The sequence below is a fragment of the Natrix helvetica genome (assembly GCF_964273705.1).
Source record: "Natrix helvetica genome assembly, chromosome: 1".
Taxonomy (NCBI): domain Eukaryota; kingdom Metazoa; phylum Chordata; class Lepidosauria; order Squamata; family Natricidae; genus Natrix; species Natrix helvetica.
Window position 1 is genome coordinate 142,253,050 of NC_138548.1, and position 25,691 is coordinate 142,278,740.

At 46.7% G+C, this 25,691-nt stretch overlaps 1 protein-coding gene across 1 annotated transcript in view; it reads right to left on the reverse strand.

Annotated features, from left to right (window-relative positions):
• ZRANB3 (zinc finger RANBP2-type containing 3) overlaps positions 1-25,691 on the reverse strand; it is an 89,044-nt gene that overhangs the window by 19,763 nt on the left and 43,590 nt on the right. Inside the window, exons 10-14 of the mRNA XM_081935088.1 lie at positions 23,981-24,100; positions 19,890-20,069; positions 13,384-13,536; positions 3,188-3,644; positions 1,420-1,569 (exon numbers count right to left, since the gene is read on the reverse strand). Coding sequence (XP_081791214.1) covers positions 1,420-1,569; positions 3,188-3,644; positions 13,384-13,536; positions 19,890-20,069; positions 23,981-24,100 — 1,060 coding nt within the window. The remainder of the gene's footprint in view (positions 1-1,419; positions 1,570-3,187; positions 3,645-13,383; positions 13,537-19,889; positions 20,070-23,980; positions 24,101-25,691) is intronic.

Consider the following 25,691-nt stretch of genomic DNA (forward strand, 5'->3'; position numbering starts at 1 on the left):
ACCTATAACTGCATTGCTTACAACCAAAGTTCCAGACTCAATGATAGTTGTAAGGCAAGGACTACTGTATCTAAAACAACTTAAATGAGACCTAACTCTCACCCAAATCATATGTGAAAAACATTTGAGAAAGTACCTTTATATTAGGTGGCCAATGCTGGATCTTTTCATTTACTCAAGAAGTAAGGATAACAGTATTCTAATTCTATCTCAAATTTATAATTCCCAGTAAAAATAGAGAACAATAATAGCCTATTGCAGTAAATATTGAATAGAATTTACTTAAACCTAGATCCAGACCTAGCTTCTAATTTTTATTTGGAAGGATCCTTAAAGCCCTCGATCAGGGGTGTCAAACTCATGGCTGGATGCGTTACATGCCAGCCACAGCCACACCCAGTTTAGCGAAGAGGGAAAAAGTCACAATATGTCATCTAACGACAACATGAAGCTGTGAGTTTGACACTAGTTCAAACTACTGCCCTAGTTCCCGTTTCTTTTCTCTATGGCAATGTCCTAAGGAGGCAAAAGATTATTATTGGAAATCTATTAATATGTTATATAAATTTTTATTATTATGTATCACTAGCATGTCAAAGCACATCATCCTTATCTGGCTATGTCCAAAGCCAATTGTGTGTATTAAAGCTATGTATAAATTAATTCTTTTTTTTTTAATGACTTGAACTCCATGGATAAGTTCTTGCCTTTTTCTTGGTAACATTTTCAGAAATTGTTTGCTGCTGCCTTCTTCCTAGTATTGAGGAATAAGCAACTGGCCCAAAGTCACCTACTCCTTGCCTAAGGCAGAACTAGAACTCAAGAGTCTCTCTGTTTTTAGTTCAGTTACTTTAACGACTAAGTCAAACTGGATCTCACTTCTAATTTAGCAGATGAATATTCTGTGGTATTTTTTAAAGTGTAATCTTGTTATAAGGAGAGACAACTATGCTAATCCAGTTAATTTTGGCAGACAAATAAGATTTTTCCAATAGGACATTTTCTTGTATCGTTTAAATTCCCAGAATGCAAACTTTACCCATCGTCTCCAAATTGTACTGAAGGTACCTTGTAAGGCTTTTTAAGCACTGTATTCAATAATGTTTGAAGTGTTTGGTTCTTCATTCTTCTTTGTAGAGTTTTGTGTTCCAATGTTGAACAACTTGACTTCTTCTACTATACCAAGTCTCCCCTTTCCTGTCATTCCCCTACATTCTGCACTTCTACTCCAAATTGGCTCCAAACTCTTAGACTAGATAGAAATGTTCTCACCACTTAAACATTTTGCAAATGTTACACACACACACTGGCCATTGTGGGAAGAGCTGATATTTCTCAAACGTCTAGATTTACATGTTCATGAACATGATTACATGTACATGTAATCATTAATGCCAGAAGGAAGGCAATATTTATTACCTTCTTTGAGTTCATGCTTGCAGCAGTCCAATTTTTTATTTGCTTCTTCCTTTGTCATCTCAATGTCATTAAGTTGTATGTTGTTTTTGATTGCATTTCCCTCTTTACTTTCAGCAGAGAGAAAACCAATTTGACTTTCCTTTTGCCTAACTAGGAGTGTTAAAAAGCAAAAAGGAATAGCAATTATATAATATGTTGTTGGGAAAGAAAAGCTAACATAAATGCTAAGGATACATTTCTGTTATAAAGTCTATTACTTAGTTCTCAAGAGAAAAGTAGCAGTTAATTGTAGTTAACCATAAGTAATTAAATAGATGATTCTCAAATTAAAGAACAGGATATGTGCCTGCAAAATTACTTCTATTCTGTTCATACACAGTGACTATGGGTACAAAAATAACAGCATAGTCACCAAACATCTAGCAATTTTTGAAATAGTTTATTAAAAATATTAAAAGAACAGAATAAAAAGCTACTTAAAATAAAAAGGCTGATAAAGACAAAGTGGAAAAAGAATAAAAATACTAAATAAAAGTTTTCCATTATAATAAAATTAAAATATTTTATTTCATTAATTGTCTAGAATTATTTATTATGCCATCTTAAAATATAACTAGAGTCCAATAACACTTTAAATGTATTAATATTGATATCTTCAGTATTTATAAGTATAACAAGAAAAAAATTAGAAAGCAAAAGTATAAGAAAAATGTGACAAAAATAAAAAGGTGAAAAAAACTATAAACTACCTTTTTACAATTGCCTTCCATTCTACCCATTTATCAATTACATCAATATATTTGTAAAGACTGCAACTGTTTCTAATTACTTTCTTTACATCTATTATTACCTCTGTAGCATTTAGCAATCCTATGCTTTGAGATTTAACACTTGAATAAGTAACAATTGCATATGCTAAATGAAGAAAATACCTACATATACATCTCCCTGTCCAAACCTCCTAGAATTATTACACAACTTTTGAAATGTCACAAACAGGGTAATTATATAATATTTGCAAAAAAAGATTTCTTTTAACAACCCTGTTATTATTAGGGTGGAATCGGGGTGACTGAATGGAGTTAAGCATTTACTGGCCAGATGCCCTTCCTGATGCCTACATGGAGTTCACAGCAGATATTTTCTCATTATGCTGATATTTTCTCATTATGCTGCTGCTACTTAGGATCGAACTCATAGCCTTCTGATTGTGAAGTGAGAGCCCCACCTCTAGGCCACCACGCCACTCATTAGCAATTCTTTGTTAAAATTAAATGTAATTATTTTAGAGTTCAATTCAATTGAATTTAGCCTTTGTTCTGGTCCCACTTTTTTCCTACTAGCAGCACTTCCTTTCAAGTATCTGAGGTCAAACGTGGCCTACATCCAACATCCTTGGGGATGAAATAAGATCTATTCTTGTACTGAGTTTTCCTGCTGCTACTTTCTTTCAAGACTCTATGTATATTACTCAGGGAGCGGAGGGAGGAATATCAGAGATGCAGTAATAAAGACTAACAAAGTTGCTTCTTTTAACACGTCTCACAATAAGATATCATACAGATTAAATTTATACCATGGACAATTACATTTATTTCTGTAAATCCTTAATTTATGCAATATTACACTTTTAGGCCCAACTGCTAATTTCTGTTTTTAGCATTAACCATTAGGATATTTTTGTATATGTGCTATAATACAAACAGACGAACAAGATGTGTTAAAACAATGAAAAAATATTCTAACAGCAGCAAATATTTTTACTCACTATTCTTTCTGCGAGGAGATTCACACATTTCACAATAAGGTAGCAATGAACTATTACTGTAAGTGCAAAGACTGCAAGGCCAGGTTACTTCAGAGGCCAATCCTTTCGTTGACTCAGGTAAAAGGATACACTCATCCTCCTGGGAAACTTCTTCCGAAAATGAATTGTTTTGCTTTCTAAACAAACATTTTCTCTTTCCCCTATTAGGAACAAGCTTAGGTGTAGATGGATCTACAGGTCTTAGTCTCTTTGCCTCTCTGCAAATCTCATTTAGATCCTCTGGCCCCTGGGGATCTATGTTTCTGCCATTTTCCAGATCTTTTTCCTCTGAGGCTTGGGAAGAATTTGAACTCAAGCATGGAGATGTATTATAACACGAATCAATTTTTCGCTTTTTCTCCATATCTGGTTTTGGCGAAAAGAAGTCTCGAATATCATGTTGCTTCTCCTTTTCAAACTAGGATGGAAGACCCAACAATCATTACTTTGCTTAACACAAGGATGCCCCTTCATTACCTATTGCTATCATTACCAACCATTTCCTATTTCAATTTCACTGTTTTAGAAATAGGTAGTCCTTGACTTATGACTGGTCACTTAACAACTATTCAAAGTTATGACAAACTTGAAAAAAGTTGCTTATGATTGGTCCTCGAAGTTAAAAATGCTACATAACCTCTGTGCTGACATAATCACATTTCAGATGTTTAGCAACCGACTTGTATTTACAATCAGTTCAATGTACTGTAGTCACAATTATGTTTTGTGATTTTTGCCATTTTCCACCAAAAAAAATCCCATTGAGTAAGTTGGATTTAGATTTACAGCCAAATGATTCATTTAATGATTGTTGTAAAAATGGTCACAAAATTGAATTAGGTGATCTGCTGACTTGACTTATGACCACATGGACTTACAACCAAAATTCCAGGCTCAATTGTGATCATGTGTCTGTAGTTTGAATTTAAACATAAGGAAAAAAAATAATGTTCTATATTTTAGAATATAGAAATTCATTAGTATTAACATTCTGTCAACATTATTCAAATTATTTTTTTTAAGTTGGAGTATTGCAGAGTTTTTAAAGAAAATTGACATGTTAGATGTCAAATGAAATAGTAAGGTTTTTCATCAGTACTACTTACTCCAGACTTTTAAATAAGTTTCACAAAATGAACTATTAATACTAATATTTTGACATTTAAACAAATATCACAAAATGAACTATCAATATCTTGGCAAGTAAATTTCACAAAATGGAACTATTAATACTAATGTTCTTGTCATTAGTATTATTAACTACCCTGTTTCCCTGAAAATAAGACCTCCCCAGATAATAAGCCCAATCGGGCTTTTGAGCGCATGTGCTAAAATGAGCCCTCCCCCAAAAATAAGCCCTCCCCAACAATATTGCAACAAGCAGCAGCCGTGAGGTGACCACGCTCGTCGCCTCCTGCACCTCAAAAATAATAAGACCTCCCCAAAAATAAGGCCAAGTGCTTATTTTGGGGGTCGAAAGAAATACAGGACATTTAAATGAATATATTTATCTCATTTTAATCTTTGCTGTAGTTAGAACAATTGGAATCATGTTTATTTCTTTGGATTTGGATCCAATTTTGAAACTCAAATGACACTACTGGTTACTTAAAAAATAATAATAATGAGCTGTGTAATTAATTCTGAACCTGCCTTTTGTTATTAGGAAAATGATGCTGTGAAGAGAGAGATCTGTTCTGCCATTGGTGATCATTTTTAGATTTCACAATTTGACATTTATATGAAGAATTATTAATGCATCTTATAATGAAGCTAATACCCTAGATAATATGCAAAAGGCTATTTGAGTAAACCCTGAACCAAAGTATTAAGACAAATTAATGTGATATAATCTGCTATTAAGTTTCTGCAGAAAGTGCTAAAACTCCCAACACAGTTATCAAAGACCAAACAGAATTATAATCAGTAGACATAAGCATCTGTTAGAAGCACTGATAATGTCACACTTGACACAATGCCATTACACAAATAACATATTGTATCTAATTAGCATCATTTGTGCAACATCATGACATGTGGAATGTCAGCTGTCTCTTCCGAATGTCTAGGTCAGCAAATCCTATAGAAACTATACCTATGGGTTTAAGAGAAAAATAAAACAGTACTTTAAATATTTATTTAAAGTAAAATAAAGCATTTATTCCTATTGACATTTCACTTCATTAATTATTCTAAAACAGCATTACAACCGCTAATATTAATGAAAATAGAATGCTGTGTGAAAGTCAGTTTGTTAGATCGGTAGTGAGGAGACTGAGGCAGCTGTCAGTTCAACAGGTTTATTAACCGAACAGGCTGACAGGCACGAACAAAAAACGAGCCGGCTGACAGCTATTTATACTTACAGCTGTCAGCCGGTAAACCAATAGGAACCCTTGAATTCTCCTGCCGGCTGGAGCGCGCGCCTTGGCCAATCAGAGGGCTTCCTTCAAACGCCCTCTGCTGGCCAGGCTCCTCGGTATTCAACACCCCTTTCCCCCGGATTGCGCATGCGTAATCGTCCAAATAGCTTGGTCGTCTGCGCACGCGCTGGGAACGCCTCGGCATAGTTGGTATGGTGTCCGAGGTGGAAGGAGTGTCGGCTCCGCCCTTGTGACGAGGCGCCGGAGGAGCGGCCGCGACAGGCCCAACCCTTGGAGGTGGATGCAACAGAACAGGTAAGGAACCAAGCGCACCGGGAACAATCTGCGCAGACTCGGAGCTAGGGTTTTGTGTACGGTTGGGCCGGCAGGCGGCGTTGATAGGGCCTGGTTGTTTCTGTCCGCTGGTTGCAATTGCTGGAACTTCTGCCGGTCGTCGCCGCAACAGGTCTAGATGGCGCCTCCAAGATCTCCCATCGTTGAGGAGGACCCTGTAAGAGCAGGGCCCTGTTACATCTGAGATCTTTCCGGGTACCCATTTTGGCTCCCCTGCGAAATTCCGGGCAAAAACTTCCTCCCCCACTAGAAAGGTCCTCGGGGGGGGGGGGGGTGGAGGGATGAAAGGGAGGGGGAGAAAAGAGGGGATGCAGGCGGTCCAAAGTAGACCTGAGGCGGCGACCCATCAACAGCTCAGAGGGAGCTTTGCCCGTGGAGGAACAAGGGGTGGTGTGTTGGGTACGGAGGTAGGTGTGGATGCGTTCGGGCCAGGGAAGGGCTGCCATACGGGCAAAGGCATCCTTTGCAGATCGTACGGCGCGTTCCGCCAGGCCATTGCTGGCCGGGTGGTAGGGCGAAATGGGTGCATGGCGGATGCCCAGGGATGTCAGGAAAGAAAGGAATTCTGACGAGGTGAATTGGGGCCCGTTATCGGAAACGATAACATCGGGCAGCCCATGTGTTGTGAAAAGGGAGTTGAGAACGCGGATTGTGGCCGCGGAGGTGGTGGTGGTCATGGGGAAGAGCTCAACCCATTTCGACCACGCATCTACCACGACTAGGAAGGAGTGGCCATCGAGGGGGCCCATGAAATCAATATGCAACCGACTCCAAGGGGCCATAGGTTGCTCCCAATCGCGGGGTGGAGCGGTGGGGGGGGGCAGCCTGCACCCGCTGGCAGGCGGAACACCCTTGAACATAGGAGGTAATGTCCGCATCCATAGACGGCCACCAGACATAGCCGCGGCCAAGGGCCTTCATTCGGACGATGCCTGGGTGGCCGTCATGGAGGCGAGACAGCACAGCATCGCGTAGGGAAGAGGGAATAACGACGCGGGAGCCCCAAAGGAGGCAATCCTGCATGACTGAGAGCTCACAACGGCGGCGGAAGAAAGGCAGGAGGAGGGGATCCTTAGAGTAAGCGGTCCATCCGCGAGTTACGGCGGCCATAGCGCGGAGGACCACAGGATCGGCGCCAGATTTATTTATTTATTTATTATTCATATTTATAGACCGCCCCCTCTCCCGAAAGGGACTCGGGGCGGTGTACAGTCACTAAAATACGTTATAAAATACATACAAAACAGTTAAATAATTAAATACGTAGGTGGAGGAGGTTGCAAGACTGTACATAGAATAATAAATATTAAATATAGTATATAGTGTATTAAAAACTTTTTAAAACCCCAAACCCAATTAAAATGAATAAATCCCCGGGAGGTAGAACTAAGAAAGTGCCAGGCCAGCTGATTGAAATAGGTGAGTCTTTAACTTTTGCCGGAAGGAACGGAGGTCGGTGGTAGTTCGAATGTCAGGGGGGAGGTCATTCCAGAGGGTTGGGCCCATCACAGAGAAGGATCTACTCCTAGGTGTCGCCCGCTGGCATTGACTAGCAGACGGCACCAGGAGGAGCCCCTCTCTGTGTGAGCGGATAGGTCGCAGGGACGTGTGTGGTAGGATGCGATCCTGCAGGTAACTAGGTCCACTGCCATGGAGCGCTTTAAAGATGGTGATCAATACCTTGAAACGCACCCGAAAGGCCACAGGTAGCCAGTGCAGCTCGCGCAGGAGAGGTGTTACGTGGGAGTAACGTGTACTTCCCATAATAACCCGCGCGGCTGCGTTCTGAACTAGCTGCAGTCTCCGGACGCGTCCCAAGGGAAGCCCCATGTAGAGAGCATTGCAGTAGTCCAGGCGAGACGTCACCAGCGCATGAGTGACCGTGCGCAGGGCACTCCGGTCCAGTAGGGGGCGCAATTGGCGCACCAGGCGAACCTGGTGGAACGCCCCCCTTGCCACGGCTGCCACATGGTCCTCCATTGACAGCCGGGCATCAAGGAGGACGCCCAAATTGCGCGCCCGCTCCACAGGGGACAATTGTTCGCCCCCTATGGCCAGCGATGGAGTCAGCTGGCTGAACCGAGGCGCCGGTAACCACAGCCACTCGGTCTTGGAGGGGTTGAGTTTAAGTCTGTTGTCCCCCATCCAGACCCCGACGGCTTCCAAACACCGGGACATCACTTCGACAGCCTCGTTGGGGTGGTTTGGGGTTGAAATATACAGCTGAGTATCATCAGCGTAAAGATGGTACTCAACCCCAAAACCACGGATGATCTCACCCAGCGGCTTCACATATGCGTTGAACAGGAGAGGCGAGAGGACCGACCCCTGTGGCACCCCACAAGTGAGTGGCCTCAGGGACGATCTCTGCCCCCCTGTCAACACACATTGCTTCCGGTCGGAGAGGTAGGAGCCGAACCACCGCAAAACGGTGCCTCCGACTCCCATCCCCTCCAGCCGGCGCAATAGGATACCATGGTCGATGGTATCAAAAGCCGCCGAGAGGTCTAATAGGACCAGGATAGAGGAGCAACCCCTATCTCTGGCCCTCCAGAGATCATCGACCAACGCGACCAAGGCTGTCTCAGTGCTGTGCCCGGGTCGGAAGCCGGACTGGCGTGGGTCTAGATAGTCGGATTCGTCTAGGTGTCGCGGGAGCTGCTGCGCCACCACATTCTCGACAACCTTCGCCAGAAAGGGGAGGTTGGAGACTGGACGATAGTTAGCTAGCTCCATTGGGTCGAGCGCAGGCCTCTTGAGCAAGGGTCTCACCACCGCCTCTTTCAAGGCGGTTGGTAAGTATCCCTCACTCAGTGAGGCGCTCACCAGGCCCAGGAGCCAGCCTCGTGTCACCTTCCAGGCTGCCAGTACCAGCCAGGAGGGGCACGGGTCCGTTAAACAAGTGGTGGGTCGCAGCCGTCCACGCAGCCTGTCCAAATCCTCGGGGGCAACAGAGTCAAACTCCTCCCAGAATGGTCCCTCAAGACTCGCTGTTGGCGGCTCGTCTGGTCCACTGACGGAGGTCCACCCGCTCCGGATCTGATCGATTTTGTCCTGAAGATATTCCCCAAACTCCTCTGCTCTACCCTGTAAGGGTGTCTCCCGCGCCCCCTGCGATAAGAGGGAGCGAGTCACCCTAAACAGGGCGGCAGGGCGGTTATCCGCGGACGCAATAAGAGCAGCACAGTGTCTACGTTTGGCCGCTCTTATTGCCACAAGGTAAGTCCGCAAATAGGCTCTTACCTGTGTTCGGTCAGATTCGGAGCGTGAGGATCTCCACCTGCTCTCTAGACGTCTCCTGTGGCGCTTCATCACCCTGAGCTCCTCAGTGAACCAAGGAGCCCGGGTGGGTCGATGCCGCAGGAGAGGTCGCAACGGCGCAACCCGGTCCAAGGCCCCAGTCGTCGCCCTATTCCAGGCAGTCACTAGGTCCTCGGAACGGGAGCGGGACAAGGCTACAGGTATTGGCCCAAGCTCCGTCAGGAATCTATCAGATTCCATCAGGTGCCTGGGGCGGTACCAGTTTATAGAGTCTGGTTCCGCCTCCTCGCGGTGGGGGATAGCGCCAGGGAAGTCCAGCCGGAGGGATGAGTGGTCTGACCATGACAGGGGCGTGATAACTAAATCCCCTATTCCCAGATCACTCGTCCACTGTTCAGATACAAAAATGAGGTCCAGTGTGTGGCCCCCTTCGTGAGTGGGGCCCTGCACTAATTGGGTCAGGTCCATGGCCGTCATGGAAGCCATGAACTCCCGAGCCACCTCGGAAGCCGCTCCCGTTGACGGCAAGTTGAAGTCCCCCATGACCAGAAGTCTGGGAGTCTCAACTGCCGTCGCTGAGATTAGCTCGAGGAGCTCGGGCAGGGCTGCTGATGCATAGCGAGGAGCCAAGTATACAATCAGCAAGCCCCACTGCCTCCCTGGGCCCCAACTCACACCAAGGGACTCACACCCGGGTATCTGAGGAACAGTGAACTCCCTCGGCTCTAAACATTCCCGCATAACCACCGCCACCCCACCACCCTTACCCAGGGCCCGAGGCTGATGGAATGCTCGAAAACCCGGTGGGCACATTTCCACGAGGGGTAAACCACCTTCGTGGCCCAACCAGGTCTCCGTTATCCCTGCAAGGTCTAGCTCCCCCTCTGAGATCAACTCATTAATGAGGGGGGCCTTGTTGATGACAGACCTTGCGTTGCAAAGCATCAGCCGCAGGCCCTGGCTCTGTAGCACCTGTCCACCTAGGCTGCAGGGGTTGGTACAAGCGACCGGGCGTAACCAGCAGCCACGGTCTCCCAACCGACCTTGGGATCTTATCCTGTCCTCGCTATGGAGGACATAGGTAGGGACAGGTCATCTATGAGGAAGACCTTATGAGTAGGGGCCGGGTCAGCAATAGGGGCTGGTAAGGGACACCAGCTTAAAGCGTCAGCGTGGGCTATGTGGCCGCCTGGTCGATAAGCGAGGGTGTAGGAATAGGCAGAAAGAAATTCAACCCATCGTAGCATACGAGGGGACAGGATGGGAGGGGTGGGGCGATCCCCGGCAATGATGCCGAGGAGCGGCTTATGGTCCGTAACGAGAGAGAAGGAACGGCTGTAGAGGTAATGGTGGAAGCGTTTAACCCCCGCAACAGCGGCCAGCGCCTCCTTATCAAGCTGGCTGTAATTGCGCTCAGGGCTTGATAAGGTGCGGGAGTAAAACGCTATAGGACGTTCAGAGCCATCTGGGAAAGAATGGCTCAGGACGGCGCCCACCCCAAAAGGAGAGGCGTCACAAACTAAGGTTAGCGGCAAGGACTCGTCGTACTGGGCGAGGACTGGAGGAGCGGTGAGGGATTGTTTGACAGCCGCGAGCGCCTGCGCCTCGCGGCTGGTCCAGCTCCATGGGGCCTTGGAGTCCAGGAGACGGTGAAGGGGTTCGGCCAGGGAGGCTTTATGGGGAATGAATGAGGCATAAAAATTAAGAAGCCCCAGGAAGGCTTGCAGCTCCGCTTTAGATTGGGGTGGGGGGGCAGCTAGAATGGCGTCCAGTTTAGCTGGGTCTGGGTGGATGCCCGCGGCATCAATGCGGTAACCGAGGAAGGTTACTGCAGAAACACCCAGTTGGCATTTTTCGGCCTTCAAGTGGAGTCCAGCAGCGCGGAAGCGCTGTAGGACAACTCGCAACGTCCGAACGAGCCTTGCCGCGTCGGGGGCTGCGATCAGGACGTCGTCGAAGTATGGTGTGACCCCGGGAATGGCATGGAGCAGGCGCTCCATCAATCCTTGAAAAATTCCCGGGGCCACACTGACGCTGAATTGAAGTCGGCGGCATTTGAATGCCCCGCGGTGGGTAACTATCGTCTGCGCAAGCGCGGTGGGCTCGTCCACGGGCAGCTGCTGATACGCCTGCGCGAGGTCTAGTTTGGCGAAAATGCGCCCATTGCCAAGGGAGTGCAGAACATGCTGCACTACGGGCACAGGGTAGGGGTGCGCTTGCAGGGCTTTATTTAAAGTCGATTTAAAGTCCGCGCAGATCCTCACGGATCCGTCGGACTTAAGGGGCACAACTATTGGCGTTTCCCATGGGGAGAAATCCACGGGTTCAAGTATGCCCTGGCTGAGGAGCTCCGCGTCTACCTTGACCTTAAGAGCCAGCGGCAGGCGGCGAGCCTTTAAACGTATGGGGGCTACGGATGGGTCGAGGTTTAGAGAAATGGGGGAACCAGTATAGCAGCCCAGTGAGGGGCTGAAAACGTCAGCAAACTCAGTGAGGAGGGAAGAGAGAGAAGTAGAGGAGGGAAGAGGAGAGGGAAGTAGGGAGTGCACCCCGGCTATTGAGAGCCCTAGTGCCCTGAACCAATCTAGTCCTAGCAAAGAAGATAGGGTTTTTTTTACAATGAGGAGAGGTAGCCTAGCATGGCGGGAACCATAGGTGATGGTAAAAGTGCCACATCCTAGCAAGTCAATGGGGTTCTCCTGATAGTCCCGGAGGCGACAGTCTGGGGGAGCTAGGGCAGTACGCCGGACCTTTGGCAGCAAGGAGTGGAAGGTGTCCCATGACATGATGGATCTTGCCGATCCCGTGTCCACCTCCATGGAGGTTGGCACTCCCTCTATACATATTGGGAGATGCAGCTTACCTCGGCCCTCCGCAGAGGAAGAGGCCGAGTCCACCAGCCACTCAGGGAAAGCAGCGGCCGGATCGCCAACGGTGAGGGAATTTTGGTGACGGCCAGGTAAATGGGCTGGAGTACGGGGATGGTGAGGAGGTTGCTGTGCTGGTCGTCTGTCAGAAGGCGCGGAACGGCACACAGCGGCCAGGTGGCCCTTTCTGCCGCAATTGTGGCAGAGGGCTTGACGGAAACGGCATTGAGAGCGTTGGTGGCGGCCGCCACAACTCAGGCACTGACGGCCGTCTCTGGTGGAGAGTGACTGGAGGCGGTCGACGGCCTGATCGACTTCAGTACGGAATGAAGAGGCTGTAGAATGCGCATATGAAGCGGTGGAAGCCGCGTAGGGAGAAGGCGGCACATAGGCAGCATGAGGGTGCTGGCTGAGGTGGCTGAAATCCGGGGTGGATTGGTCAGCCATTTCGTAGGCTCTGGCGTCATCGACCGCGATTTTTAAAGTCAGTTCTGGTCGAGCGAGGATGCGCCGATGTAATTTGACGTCGCGAAGCCCGTAAATGAATTGCTCCAGCAGCGCCTCTTCCAGGTCGCTGAATTCGCAAAGGCTCGCCTCAGCACGGAGCGCAGCAACGTATTGGGCAATGGTTTGGCCCTCTTTCTGTATGCACCGACGGAAGTACTGTCGCCGGGCAAAACGGGATGGCGCGGGCTCGTAGTGGTGTTTGAGGCGAGTCATCAGGTCGTCCCACGGGAGCGAATTTGCAGGTTCTGGGGCAGCAAGAGCCCGAGCAGTGGCGAACATCTCTGCGCCACAATAATTGAGAAAGATGCTGCGTTTTCTCTCCTGAGAGAGACTGACGAGGTCATGGGCTACGAGGAAGCAATCGAATCTTTCGAGAAACGCTTCCCAAGCCTCAGCCTCTGGCCTAAACGGCGAAAATGCGGCGTTAGTAGCCATTGGCGGCACTACGAAGGGGTTCGTGTCGCCCGTCCTCGTCGCCAGTGTTAGATCGGTAGTGAGGAGACTGAGGCAGCTGTCAGTTCAACAGGTTTATTAACCGAACAGGCTGACAGGCATGAACAAAAAACGAGCCGGCTGACAGCTATTTATACTTACAGCTGTCAGCCGGTAAACCAATAGGAACCCTTGAATTCTCCCGCCGGCTGGAGCGCGCGCCTTGGCCAATCAGAGGGCTTCCTTCAAACGCCCTCTGCTGGCCAGGCTCCTCGGTATTCAACACAGTTATTATAATATATCTAAACCAAAATGAGAAGTATTTGTATATCAAAAACATAGTATTACTCTTGGATACTGAATACATTCTTACATGGGTGAATAAGACCTCATTCTTGATTTCTTTTCGGTCTTCATTTGGGGTCCAGGCTTCAGCAAAATTCAAAAAATTCCATTTATCTTTGTCACCTTCAGGTGCCTGGAGCTTTTCTTTCTTGCCATTTAATGTGGTACCTGTAACTTTGGCCTAAATAGTAAATAAATAATTTAAAAAATACCCACATTATTATTTGTCTATTTGCTGCATACCCAACTTACAATAAGCATTTAAGATGACAAGCAAAACAGAATATAGAATATAGAAATAAAAAGTCTGGTTTTTAGCAATAGTGTCTCTGTGGATTTCCAAAGCAAGATTTCAAGAGAAAATATATCCATTGGAATATTAAATTATCACCTATTACCTCAGATGTAGCTCCTCAACACCCAAACTACTCTGACACCACCATCAAAATTAACAACAAAATAGCTGATTTTTAGCCTTGCAATTCTTACATTTTCCCCTCTGTTCAAACCAAAACGGACTTATTAAGTCACAGGGATATAATTAACATCCACTTCAAATGCCCAACTTTCCCTAAAAAGAGATGAGAAAGTTTGACTATAATCATTCAACATTGCCAGGCCTTTTCAGGGCCCAGAGAGCTAATATAACGATAAAGTACCAAACGCCAGGAAAAGAACGTTGGTCCTTACCTGAACGTTTCTTTTTGGTGGACGAGAGGGAGGGGCGACGCCTCGGATATTCTCACAGCATGATTGGTCCAAAGACTGAGGGAAATATCTTTTAACCTCCTCCTTTCCCTTTGGCTCCCAGTTCCTCGAAGATGTATGACCAAAAAACTAGCTGCCAACAAAACAGACAACAGCAAGGGAACAACTACCCCCCAGTCCCTCACCCTGACTGACTATCACCTACATCTATCTGGGGCTGGATGTCGCCCCTCCCTCTCATCCACCAAAAAGAAACATTCAGGTAAGGACCAACGTTCTTTTTCTGGTGGACTCGAGGGAGGGGCGACTCCTGGGACGTACCCAAGCTCAGTCCATGGGAGGGAAACTAGGGTCTTGTGGGAAGGGCGGTCGCTACCTGTTGTAGAACCCTACGCCCAAAGGACGCCTCGGCCGATGCAAAGGCATCCAGCCAGTAGTGGCGGATGAACGGTGTCAGGGATGACCAAGTGGCCGCCCAACAAATACCTTCGAAAGGAGCCCTCGTGGCCCACGCTGCTATAGTAGCGGCATTCTGTGTGGAGTGGGCCGTGATCCCCGAAGGGGGGCGGGGCGGCCCGAGGACTCGTATGCCGAAGAGATGACCTGTCGTAACCATCTACCAATGGTGGCAGAGGAAACTTTGGTCCCAAGGAGCCAGGCTGGAATGAAATAAAGAGGGCCTCAGATCTACAGAAGGAAGACGTACGTCGGAGATAAATGCGCAAGGCGCGACGAACGTCCAGCCGGTGCCAAAGGCGCTCCCTCTCATGGGAGGGAGCTGGACAGAAATTGGGGAGGATGACCTCCTGCGCCCGGGCGAATTGACCTTAGGTAGAAAGGTAGGGTACAACCATAGGACCACTCTATCCTGGTGAAACTGACAGAGGTCATCCTTAGATGACAGAGACCCCAACTCGGAAATGCGCCTGGCAAAAGTCACGGCTACAAGGAATGCCACCTTGAGGGATAGGAACCTAAGGTAGACAGTGCGCAAGGGCTCAAAGGGAGTCCCCGTCAAGGCCCTAAGAACAAGGGGTAGGTCCCAAGTTGGAAACCTATGGATGGGAGGAGACCATAAATTAGCGGCTCCCCTCAGAAATCTCTTGACCAGGGAATGGTGGGCTAGAGATGAATGATCGTCCCTGGCAGAACTGAGGCCAGGGCAGCTACCTGACGCCGTAAAGTGTTGTGAAAGAGACCCCATCCAGATCTTTCTGGAGGAAGTCCAAAATTTCAGTGACCGAAGCCTCGGTTGGACAAATCTTGAGTGGGATGCACCACTTAACAACCGCCATCCACGTGGAATTGTATATCTGCATGGTGGAGGGGCGTCTAGATGCCTCGATGGTCGCTATACCTCGGGAGGACAAGTTGGTACTCCTCAGGAGGCTCCGCTCAAGCGGAGCCACTGGGGCTCCGGGTGGATCAAGACCCCCTGGCCTGAAGACTGATGAGCCATTCTGAGGATAGTCGAACCGTGCCCTCTATGGAGTCTATCACCGACCCCAGGTGTAAGATCTTCGTAGAGGGCGAGATATGACTTTTGGGGAAGTTGACAGAAAAGCCCAGGGCTTGTAGTGTCCGAATGGTGAGTTTGAGGTTGTGGACAGCCCAGGCCTGAGAATGGGCTTGCACGAGCACATCGTCAAGATAGCATTGTAGTCTCACCAAGACAGAGTGGAGGTGAGCCGGGACCTTCGTGAACGTACACAGGGCTGAAGCTAACCTGAAGGGGAGGGCCCTGTATTGGAAATGGAGCCCGTTGTGGGAAAAATGCAGGAACCTGCAATGGGCAGGGAGGATGGGGATGTGGACCTGACAGGCCTCTGTCAGGTCCACTGATGCTAGGTAATCCCCCCACTGGATGTCCTGCAGATCGACCTGAGGGATGACATTTTGAAGCGCCTGTATACCAGATAACGATTGAGGCGCTTGAGGTCCAGTATCGCCCTCCAGTCCCCCGAGCTCTTCGGAACGATGAATAGGTTGGCGTAGTGATGAAACCCTCGTTCCAACTGCGGGACCGGCTCTACCGCCTGGATGTCCAGCAAATATTGTACGGCTATGGACATCAGAAGACGGCGTTCCGGATCCCGGGATGGTGGAAGGGTTCTGAAGAAGGTCGGGGGCATGGAGAAGAATTCTAGACGGAGGCCATTCCTGACTGTGGTCTTTACCCATGCGTCTGATGTCATTCGGTCCCACTGATCCGCGAAGAGTTTCAGATGGCCGCCAATAGGAAAAACCAGGTTAGAATGATTTCCCTTTGTGGAAGGGGCGGCCGCCCCCTCCAAGAAAGGGCCACCTGGACTGACCTTGGTACATGCTCCTGTCCTGATAGTAGGGCCTCTGGAACTGCCTATCTGATCTATAAGGGACGTACCTCTGGTGCTGGTAATGTTGTTCAGGGGCCCTGAATGACTGTCTATGGAATGAGGACGGACCATCTTCTTTGTGTTGGTAGGCAAGACCTTCTCTTTGTCTTTGTTCTCTATGAGAATCGGATCTAAGGATTCACCAGAAATTAGTTTTAGTGTAGGGGGCAGCCGCCAGGCTCCACTTGGAGTTGTTATCCATTTGCCAATTACATAACCATAACAACCACCTGGAAGTCACTGAGGTAGCTAGAGCTCGGGACGAGTACTTCACAGCATCAAGGGTGGCATCCGCCAAAAACTGCGTGGCGGCAATTATCTTTATGATATCCTGGTGCAGTCACTCATCCTGAACAGGAATGTGGTCCTGCAACTGGCGGAGTCACATGACCGCTGATCGGTTGAAATAAGAGGTAGTTGCAACGGACTTTACGGCCCATGCCAAGGCGTTGAAATTCTTACGTAATGTAAGCTCCGCCTGCTTCTCCTCAGCTTCAACTTATCAGCCACATCCCCTGACACTATGGATGAGGTGTTGGCTAGGGTGGCAACCAGGGTGTCTACATTAGGCAATTGAAGCGCCTGGGAGAAGGCCTGCTCCATGTTGTAGAAGTGGTGGTCGTTGCTCCCTGGGTTAGGAAAGGTGGAAGGGCAAGCCCACTGATTCTTTACCACCTCCAGAAAAAGGGGAGGAGCAGGGACCTCCTCATTGGTCACTGTATTGGAGAACATGGCCAAATTAGGGTCTCTGGGTGGAGGAATGGCAGGATCACCTGTCCCGAGCTTAGTGGTCTTCCTAGCTTTGTTTAACAAGGCTTTTTGTTCAACAAGATTTGGGAAGGCCGAGGGATCCGGGAGGACAGTCTCTTCATCCTTCCGAAAATCCCATGTCCTGATGGGCGTCATCCCCTAACACTGAGCCCTCAATGACTACTGAGTGCGAAGGAGGCCTTGCCATCTGATGTCTAAGGTCTGAAGGGCTCCTAGCCTGGTGAGAAACCTGGGACCTAGGTTCCCTAGAAGAATGACTTTCCCTTAAGGAAATTGTACAAACAATTCCCTTGGAAATGGCTGAAGAAATAAGCCTCTTGATGCTCTCAGGGAGCAATTCCAGATCCTCAAATTCATCCTCCGAGTATGGGGCCAGGGTGTAGGGTGGGGGATGAACTTTCCAATGGATCCCTGTCCTCCTCCCTGGGCCTTTGAGGAGAGGCAGGAGGGGATGGGGAAATTTCCAGCCCAGATTGCCTGCGTGACACAGAGGGGGAAGAAGGGCTAAACCCCCTGGGCGGGAAGCCGATTGGTGAGATTCAGGCCTCAGGGGGATCTGGATCTGGCTGGAGAAGAGGGCTTGTTGGCCTGGACCTGTTGTTCTGCCCTAGAAATCCTCTTCTCCAGGGCCTTCTTTCATCCCTCTGGGCTGCTCTGGAGGGTCAGTGGGTTGCTGAAGGCTTGGCTGCCACTGCCCTTGTCCTTGTCCCAACCATGGCTTCCTCCTCAGCCCCAGTTAGGGCGCTCCCTGGGGCCCGTGAAGTGAATTGCCTGCTCTCCCCCATTGGTGCCACTCACGTGTCCTCTGATGTCTCACCCAGAGCCACCAGCCGGTGCAAGGGCCTTGCAGGAACAATTAGTAGGCTGCCAAGGCTGAGGCTTGCCGGCCCAACTTGACCGCGATGCAAGCTGACGATTCCGGGCCAGAAAATCGTCGCCTCCACGTGTGTGCTTCCAAAATGGCCACCGGAGGTTTCCACGTACTTTAATTTTTGTCTTCAGCCGCGGTTTGAAAGCTTGCTGCAGCTTGTTTCGCCCAAGCGCAGCTTCCCGGTGTTAAATTAAGCCGTCCACAGCTTGATCGGCATCTCTATCTGGCAGCCCTCCCCATGGAGCTGCAGAAACGGAGCCTGACACCCCAGCAGTTCCAGGGATCAGACAGAGCTCCAGAAACTCACGAGGAGAGGGTGAGAAGCTAATTAGCCCTCCCTCGGCTTGCCGCGGGACGGAGGACCCTGTCCCTGCAAGATAGCAGCTCAGAAATTTAGAATTTAAAATAGTCAGTGGATCAAATCCAAATGAATGCTAAAATCTACTCACTTTCTCTGTGAACCACAAACACAGTGCTTGGACCAAAAAACTGAAAGGAACTTGGAGCCACAGGGAAAGGAGGAGGTTAAAAGAGATTTCCTTCAGATTTCCAAAATTATTTACAGTTTTCAGAATAACAACTGTCTAGTTTCTATTTTAATTACCTTCCAAAGAACCTGGAAAGTCTGCCTGTAAGAGCATATAATTCAATATTATCGTTTTTAAAAGATAAAGGAACAATTATTCCTTATTTCTACTTCCCAGCAGCCTCAGAAAGAGGCTTACAAGCAATTACAAATTTAGCCTAATGTTAATGTATGAAACTCTTCTCATATTAAATCTTAAGTATGTGACCGTGGCTCTAATAACTTCCCCTTGCATTATTTACCATGCTCTGCAATAAATTATGGAGAACATGAAAAGTTGCATATTATTTTGTGACCTCTGAGTTGCACTAATAAAAATTTTGTTTTAGTACAGAATCTGCAGAGATGACAGATGGAGCATCCCAAATAATCTGACAGTTCTTGAATTCTATGGCTCAACGAATTCTTTTTTCCTTCCAAGGGTCTTGATTTCAGGCCTTTAATGTCAGATTAAGATAAATGAAAACAAAACATGGAATGTTTCCAAGGGTAAAGGCTGCTTCTCCTTTTATTGTCTGACTGCATCTTCCAAGCTCTAATTACCGACATAAATATTTCCTCTACTTCACGAGCCTCCTGCTTTCAGAATTGAGGCACTTCTGCTTTGGGTCCAGAGGCTTCTAAGGAAATTCTGTAGCAAAGAGACATTAATGTCCCATTATGTCTTGGTTGTTTCTTCATATATATAATATTCTTCTTAAGAATCAAAGCAAAGCAAAACTTGATAGAAAAAAAAAAATGGGGTGAAAAAGGACCGGCATAGAATACACAGGTAGTCCTCAACTTACGACCATTATTGAGTCTACAATTTGTGTTGTTAAGGGAGAAATTTCTTAAGTGAGTTTTGCGCCATTTTACAATTTTTCTCACCACATTTGTTAAGCAAACCAATGCAGCGCCTAAACTAGTAATACGGTTGTTAAGTGAATCTGATTTCCCCATTGACTTTGCTGGTCAAAAAGGTGCAAAGGGGGATCACATGACTCTGGGATATTGCAACTGCCATCATGTGAGCCACTTGTCAAGCATCCGTATGTAAATCACATGACCATGGGGGAAGCTGCAACGGTCATCAGTGTGAAAAATAGTCATAAGTCACTTTTTAAAATGCCCTTGTAACTTTGAACGATCATTAAATGAACTGTTGTAAGTCGAGGACTACCTGCATACATCAATACAGTACAAAATCTGAAGCATCTGGGACTTCCAATATTTAATCATACCTTACGATTCAACATTGCCCACATTACAGAGTCTAAGGTTCCATTTGCAATGAGATAATGGATATTCACAGAGTTACTTTGTCCTATCCGATGAGCTCTGTCTTCTGCTTGTTTTATATGTCCAGGGTCCCAATACAGTTCAGCAAAAACAACATGAGTGGCAGCAGTGAAGTTTAAACCCTAAACATAATGAAGAGATTAATACTTTTAATCATTTCTTAAACAGGGAGCAATCAATGCCTTTTGTAAGCTTACAGTCTCTTATAGAAATTTTGGGGAACATTTAGTGTTGAAACTAGAGAACATCATTTCCCTTTTATCTTGGCTCAAAATCTTTTTTTGCCTTCTATGTAAACATTCGCTCAAAAGACCTAACAAGTTGGAGCAAAAGGTATTTACAGTTGGAACTCGTGTCTGTCATCTCATTCTGTCTCTCCATTAACTGAAATAGCATTGCTAATTTTCCCTCCTCAATAACAAAGCTCTTATCTCTGTAGCTCTTTCCTAAATATCTCATAAGAATTGCATTATATAGACAAACATAAATGATGCGCTCCTATGTATTTTGCAAATAACATTAATTTCTGGATCAGCTCTATATCATGTTGTTGGTTTGAGCTCCGAGCTTGGCAATTGGTTGCAAACGTTTCATCCCCATTCAAGGAGACATCTTCAGTGCGAACAGAAGAAGCACACCACCCTGCAAAACAAGCTATCAACATTCATGGCTAACAAGCCCCATAACAATGAACAAGCCTGGTGTTCTGACCTTGGCTTCACCAAATCACGAAGCAGACTCTGTCCCGACAAAACCCCTTTTTATTAAGCTAACGTGAATTCCTCTCATTCACATCCAGCAAAGTCCTGGCAAACAGTCTTTCAAGGGTGAATTTACAACCACAGACCTTATCAGGCTTGGAGAGCTGCCAGGCCGATATCTTGCAAACGCAATGCTGTACAAGAAAATACTTGGCAAGGAGTCTCTGAGAGTCACGAACAAATTTTCACATTAATCAAGCAAACTGTCTCCTGCAAACGCATTCCCTTTTCGCTCCTCTTTATTCCCTAGGGGAGGAGCCATTCACCGTCCACCTGTGCCTTTACTCCTAAGTCAGCCCTTGTTCCTTAACTGTTCCCTTCTCCTGGCAGCTCTGTGCATGCGCACATTGAGGACAGGCTCCAGATGTTCTTCTGCCCCACTGATCTCCGACCCCGAAGGCAGCTGATACTTTTCGAACAGCCCTGGCCCCATCTCTGCTTCTGATGCAGAGCACTCATCACAGCCTTCCCCAGACATCAGGACTGGTCCATGTTCCTCCCCAACCTCCTCACTGTCTGAGTCTGCCACCAGCTCCGCTGGCGGCCACAACACCTGGATCAAGAACCTATCCAATCGATAGTGCACTGAAGATGTCTCCTCAAATGGAGACAAAACATTTGCAACCAAATTTATTTATTTATTTTATTTATTTCTTGGATTTCTAGACCGCCCCCTCTCCCAAAAAGGGACTCGGGGCGGTGTACAGTCAATGCAGATAAAAATACAATCATAAAACAATTAAATACATTTGGATGGAGGAGATAGGCTGTACAAGAAATAAATATATTCTAAAACCCTAAAAACATCCCCAATTAAAAACCCAAACCCAATTAAAATAAATCCCCGGGAGGTAAAACTAAGAAAGTGCCAGGCCAGCTGATTGAAATAGGTGAGTCCTTAACTTTTGACGGAAGGAACGGAGGTCGGTGGTGGTTCGAATGTCGGGGGGGAGGTCATTCCAGAGGGTTGGGCCCATCACAGAGAAGGACCTACTCCTAGGTGTCGCCCGCTGACACTGCCTAGCGGACGGCACCAGGAGGAGTCCCTCCCTGTGTGAGCGAATAGGTCGCAGGGACGTGTGTGGTAGGATGCGATCCTGCAGATATCTAGGTCCTATGCCATGGAGCGCTTTAAAGATAGTGATCAATACCTTGAAACGCACCCGAAAGGCCACAGGTAGCCAGTGCAGCTCGCGCAGGAGTGGTGTTACGTGGGAGTAACGTGTATTCCCCATGATAACCCGCGCGGCTGCGTTCTGAACTAGCTGCAGTCTCCGGATGCGTCCCAAGGGAAGCCCCATGTAGAGAGCATTGCAGTAGTCCAGGCGAGACGTCACCAGCGCATGAGTGACCGTGCGCAGGGCACTCCGGTCCAGTAGGGGGCGCAATTGGCGCATCAGGCGAACCTGGTGGAACGCCCCCCTTGCCACGGCTGCCACATGGTCCTCCAGTGACAGCTGGGCATCAAGGAGGACGCCCAAATTGCGCGCCCGCTCCACAGGGGACAGTTGTTCGCCCCCTATGGCCAGCGATGGTGTCAGCTGGCTGAACCGAGGTGCCGGTACCCATAGCCACTCGGTCTTGGAGGGGTTGAGTTTGAGTCTGTTGTCCCCCATCCAGACCCCGACGGCTTCCAAACACCGGGACATCACTTCGACAGCCTCGTTGGGGTGGTTTGGGGTTGAAATGTACAGCTGAGTGTCATCAGCATACAGGTGGTACTCAACCCCAAAGCCACGGATCATCTCACCCAGTGGCTTCACATATGCGTTGAACAGGAGAGGCGAGAGGACCGACCCCTGCGGCACCACACAAGTGAGTGGCCTCAGGGACGACCTCTGCCCCCCTGTCAACACACATTGCTTCCGGTCGGAGAGGTAGGAGCCGAACCACCGCAGAACGGTGCCTCCGACTCCCATCCCCTCCAACCGGCGCAATAGGATACCATGGTCGATGGTATCAAAAGCCGCCGAGAGGTCTAATAGCCAAGCTCAAGGCTCAAGCGAACAAAATAACTACCAACCCAAGCTACTAATATTCAAAGATACATTATAGGATTGACAAAAAACTATTAACTGGAATAAAACAAGGGCAAAGTAAGGAAAAGATGTGTAGCACTTCAGCTAAATCCTTTAAAATAATTTAAGTTCCGGAAAAACTTATACTCTAATAGTAGAAAAATAAATGGTTAAATCTGTATAGATACATATGAACAAAAGTAGGTGACAATGCAAACATATTCTAGTAGCTGGGGTCCATACTATAATTTGTCAATATGTTTGAATTTTTGGTACGATAATATCCCTACATGAAATTGCAGTTCTTTTTGGGGGAAGTGCTGATTGGTTCCACAATCATTTGGCTTTATTTTAGCCTCCCCAAATGGAGGCAACAGCAGTTATTAGTGATTAAATTTCAGAAGTTGTTAGCTTAGTCTTACTATATATAATACTTAGTAAAAAAAAAATTAAAGAATTTTTGCACAAATTTAGCAATGTGTTAATTTTGACACCTGTCATTTGCTAAGCCGATACATCACTTTTGGAATTTGCTTAAAAAGAAATTGTGTTAGAAATTCTGGATCCTGTATTTTCCTTTTGCAATTTGAATTGTTCCTACTTATTCAGGACCATTTTGACCAGCTAAGGTTTAGATTAACAGAAAAAAATAAATAAAGGAGATTTTGAGTTCTCCTTTTCTTTATATACTCCATACTCAACTCTATTGTCGACCTGGCAAACATCTTTTTTCTGGCTGTAAACATACTATGTGTAGAAATCCGGGTATGGAATTTATTCAGCCTAAAAGCTTTTAGACTATCTTCCCATAGTACTGGATTTGAAAATGATTTTACCAGTGTTCTATATCAGGGAACAATTTTAAGGTGCATTTAAGCAATAGACTTAGTAAGTTTCAATCTATGCAAATAGATTAGGAAATATAAGCCTACTATCCTAAAACAAAAGGATGGGGCTTTATTGTATTTGCTGCTTAGAAGTACATTGATAGGCATAATAATGACTAACAGATACTCTGCACAACGGTCAATTAAGAAGAATTAATTTACAATCTATAGGAGCAGTTTTACTTAGACAGGTGCTTACAGATGTGGTGCAGACCTTGTGATGTTCTATCAGTTTGCAGAAACAGTTTTTATCTTCAAGCTTTTGCTTTATATTTGAACAAACAGAAGGTGTGCAGGCAGAGAGGGAGGGGAGAGAGAGAGAGAGAGAAAGAGAGAGAGAGGGAGAGAGTTAGTTTGACGTCATTACCTGGCTAGCAGCCTGAATGCTTAAAACAGCCACTCTGGTATCTGGGTCTTTTTGGAACTGATTTACAAGATTTATTCGTTCTGCTGAGGGTACACTGCCATCAATCCGAATATAACGAACCTGTGCCATATAAAATAACATAAACGGTCACATGAAGATAAATTGGAGAGAATCCTTGGATTTTGACAAGAAAAAAAAATGACAATGGGGCAACAAAGAAGTTAATGGGATTATTGATTTCCACACTGAATACTGTCAGACCGATCACAATTAAGGTATAGTATGCAATTGGTTCCACCCCAAAAGAGCAGTAGCTTTGGACACACCATTTTTGCTTCAAAGATATGATATCTTAAGATTTCCAGGAATATAGGTCCCTAGCTTGAAAAGGTAACAATTTTTAGGTCAACAGAGAAGGTTGCTCTAGTCTTCCACAGTAAGAATAAGTGTGAATGCCTGTTGGCCAGAGTGCTTCTGCCCCATGGCTAGAGGGGCCCAGATTGAAATAATCCCTTCAGGTTGCTTCATCTACTACAGCAAGAACATAAAGAAGAACCAGAACTAAAAGCATGACACTAAAAGGAAACTTAACTTTGGGGGGAAATCTAAAAAGAGTGATGTAGAAATAGAGGTAGAACTCCCAGATCGGCTTTACATAAGTTTAGGAGAAGCACAGCAGGAAGATGGCATTATGGAAATGGAAACAACAATATTGGTTGAGGAATCTGTAGTTCATGCCATTTCCTTTTTGCTCTGCCCCTATCTAAAGACAACAGATAGAACAACAGAACATCAGTATTTGAAGAGATCATGGAGGTCTTCTAGTCTGATTCCCTACTCAAGTGGAGACCCTATACCATCTCAGATAGGTGGCTGTCCAGTTTCTTCTTAAAAACCTTCCATGATGAAGCACCCACCCACCTCTGAAGGCAAGTTGTTCAATCATGAGGAACAGTGGCAATCAGCGGCTTAAAGACACTGGATTTGTCAGCAAGAGAAAGCCAATTCTCCGCATTCCAGCAGTTTGATCCTTAGCACCACATGACAAAGTGAGCTTCCATCATTCACCTCAGCTTAGGCCAGTGTTTCTCAACCTTGGCAACTTGAAGATGTCCGGACTTCAACTCCCAGAATTCCCCAGCCAGCATTCGCTGGCTGGGGAATTCTGGGAGTTGAAGTCCGGACATCTTCAAGTTGCCATGGTTGAGAAACACTGGCTTAGGCCAACCAAGCAGTTCGAAAGCACACAAATGCAAGTAGGTACCACTCTTGTGAGATTAATGGTGGAAGCAAGAAAACAGTGACCTAAATGCGAGGCAAAAACCAGCAGAGAAAAAGGCTCAGATGTTGTTGACCTTCCAACAGAATGCTGTTAGGTGCTTTGTGTGTGGAGCTAGTTCAGCCCCTGTGGTGGCACACGGTGGATAGCATGCAAACATGAACTGAACAAACCAGCAATCTTAGGCAGCCACCTTCTACTCTGTAGTAACCTTGTAGGTTCCTGGCTTTCATGTACCAATGCCACAAAGTAAATAATAGTAATAATGGATCTTGTAAGTTTCTTACGCTCCAGTGATATCATGGGGTTGTCTTTAAAAAAGATTCAGAAACTTTAAATGGCACAACATGCAGCTGTTTAAATATTGGAAGAGCAAGGCAGTGGAGCAAGTAACACTTCTACGGAACCCTAATCCTAACATTAAAATAAAAT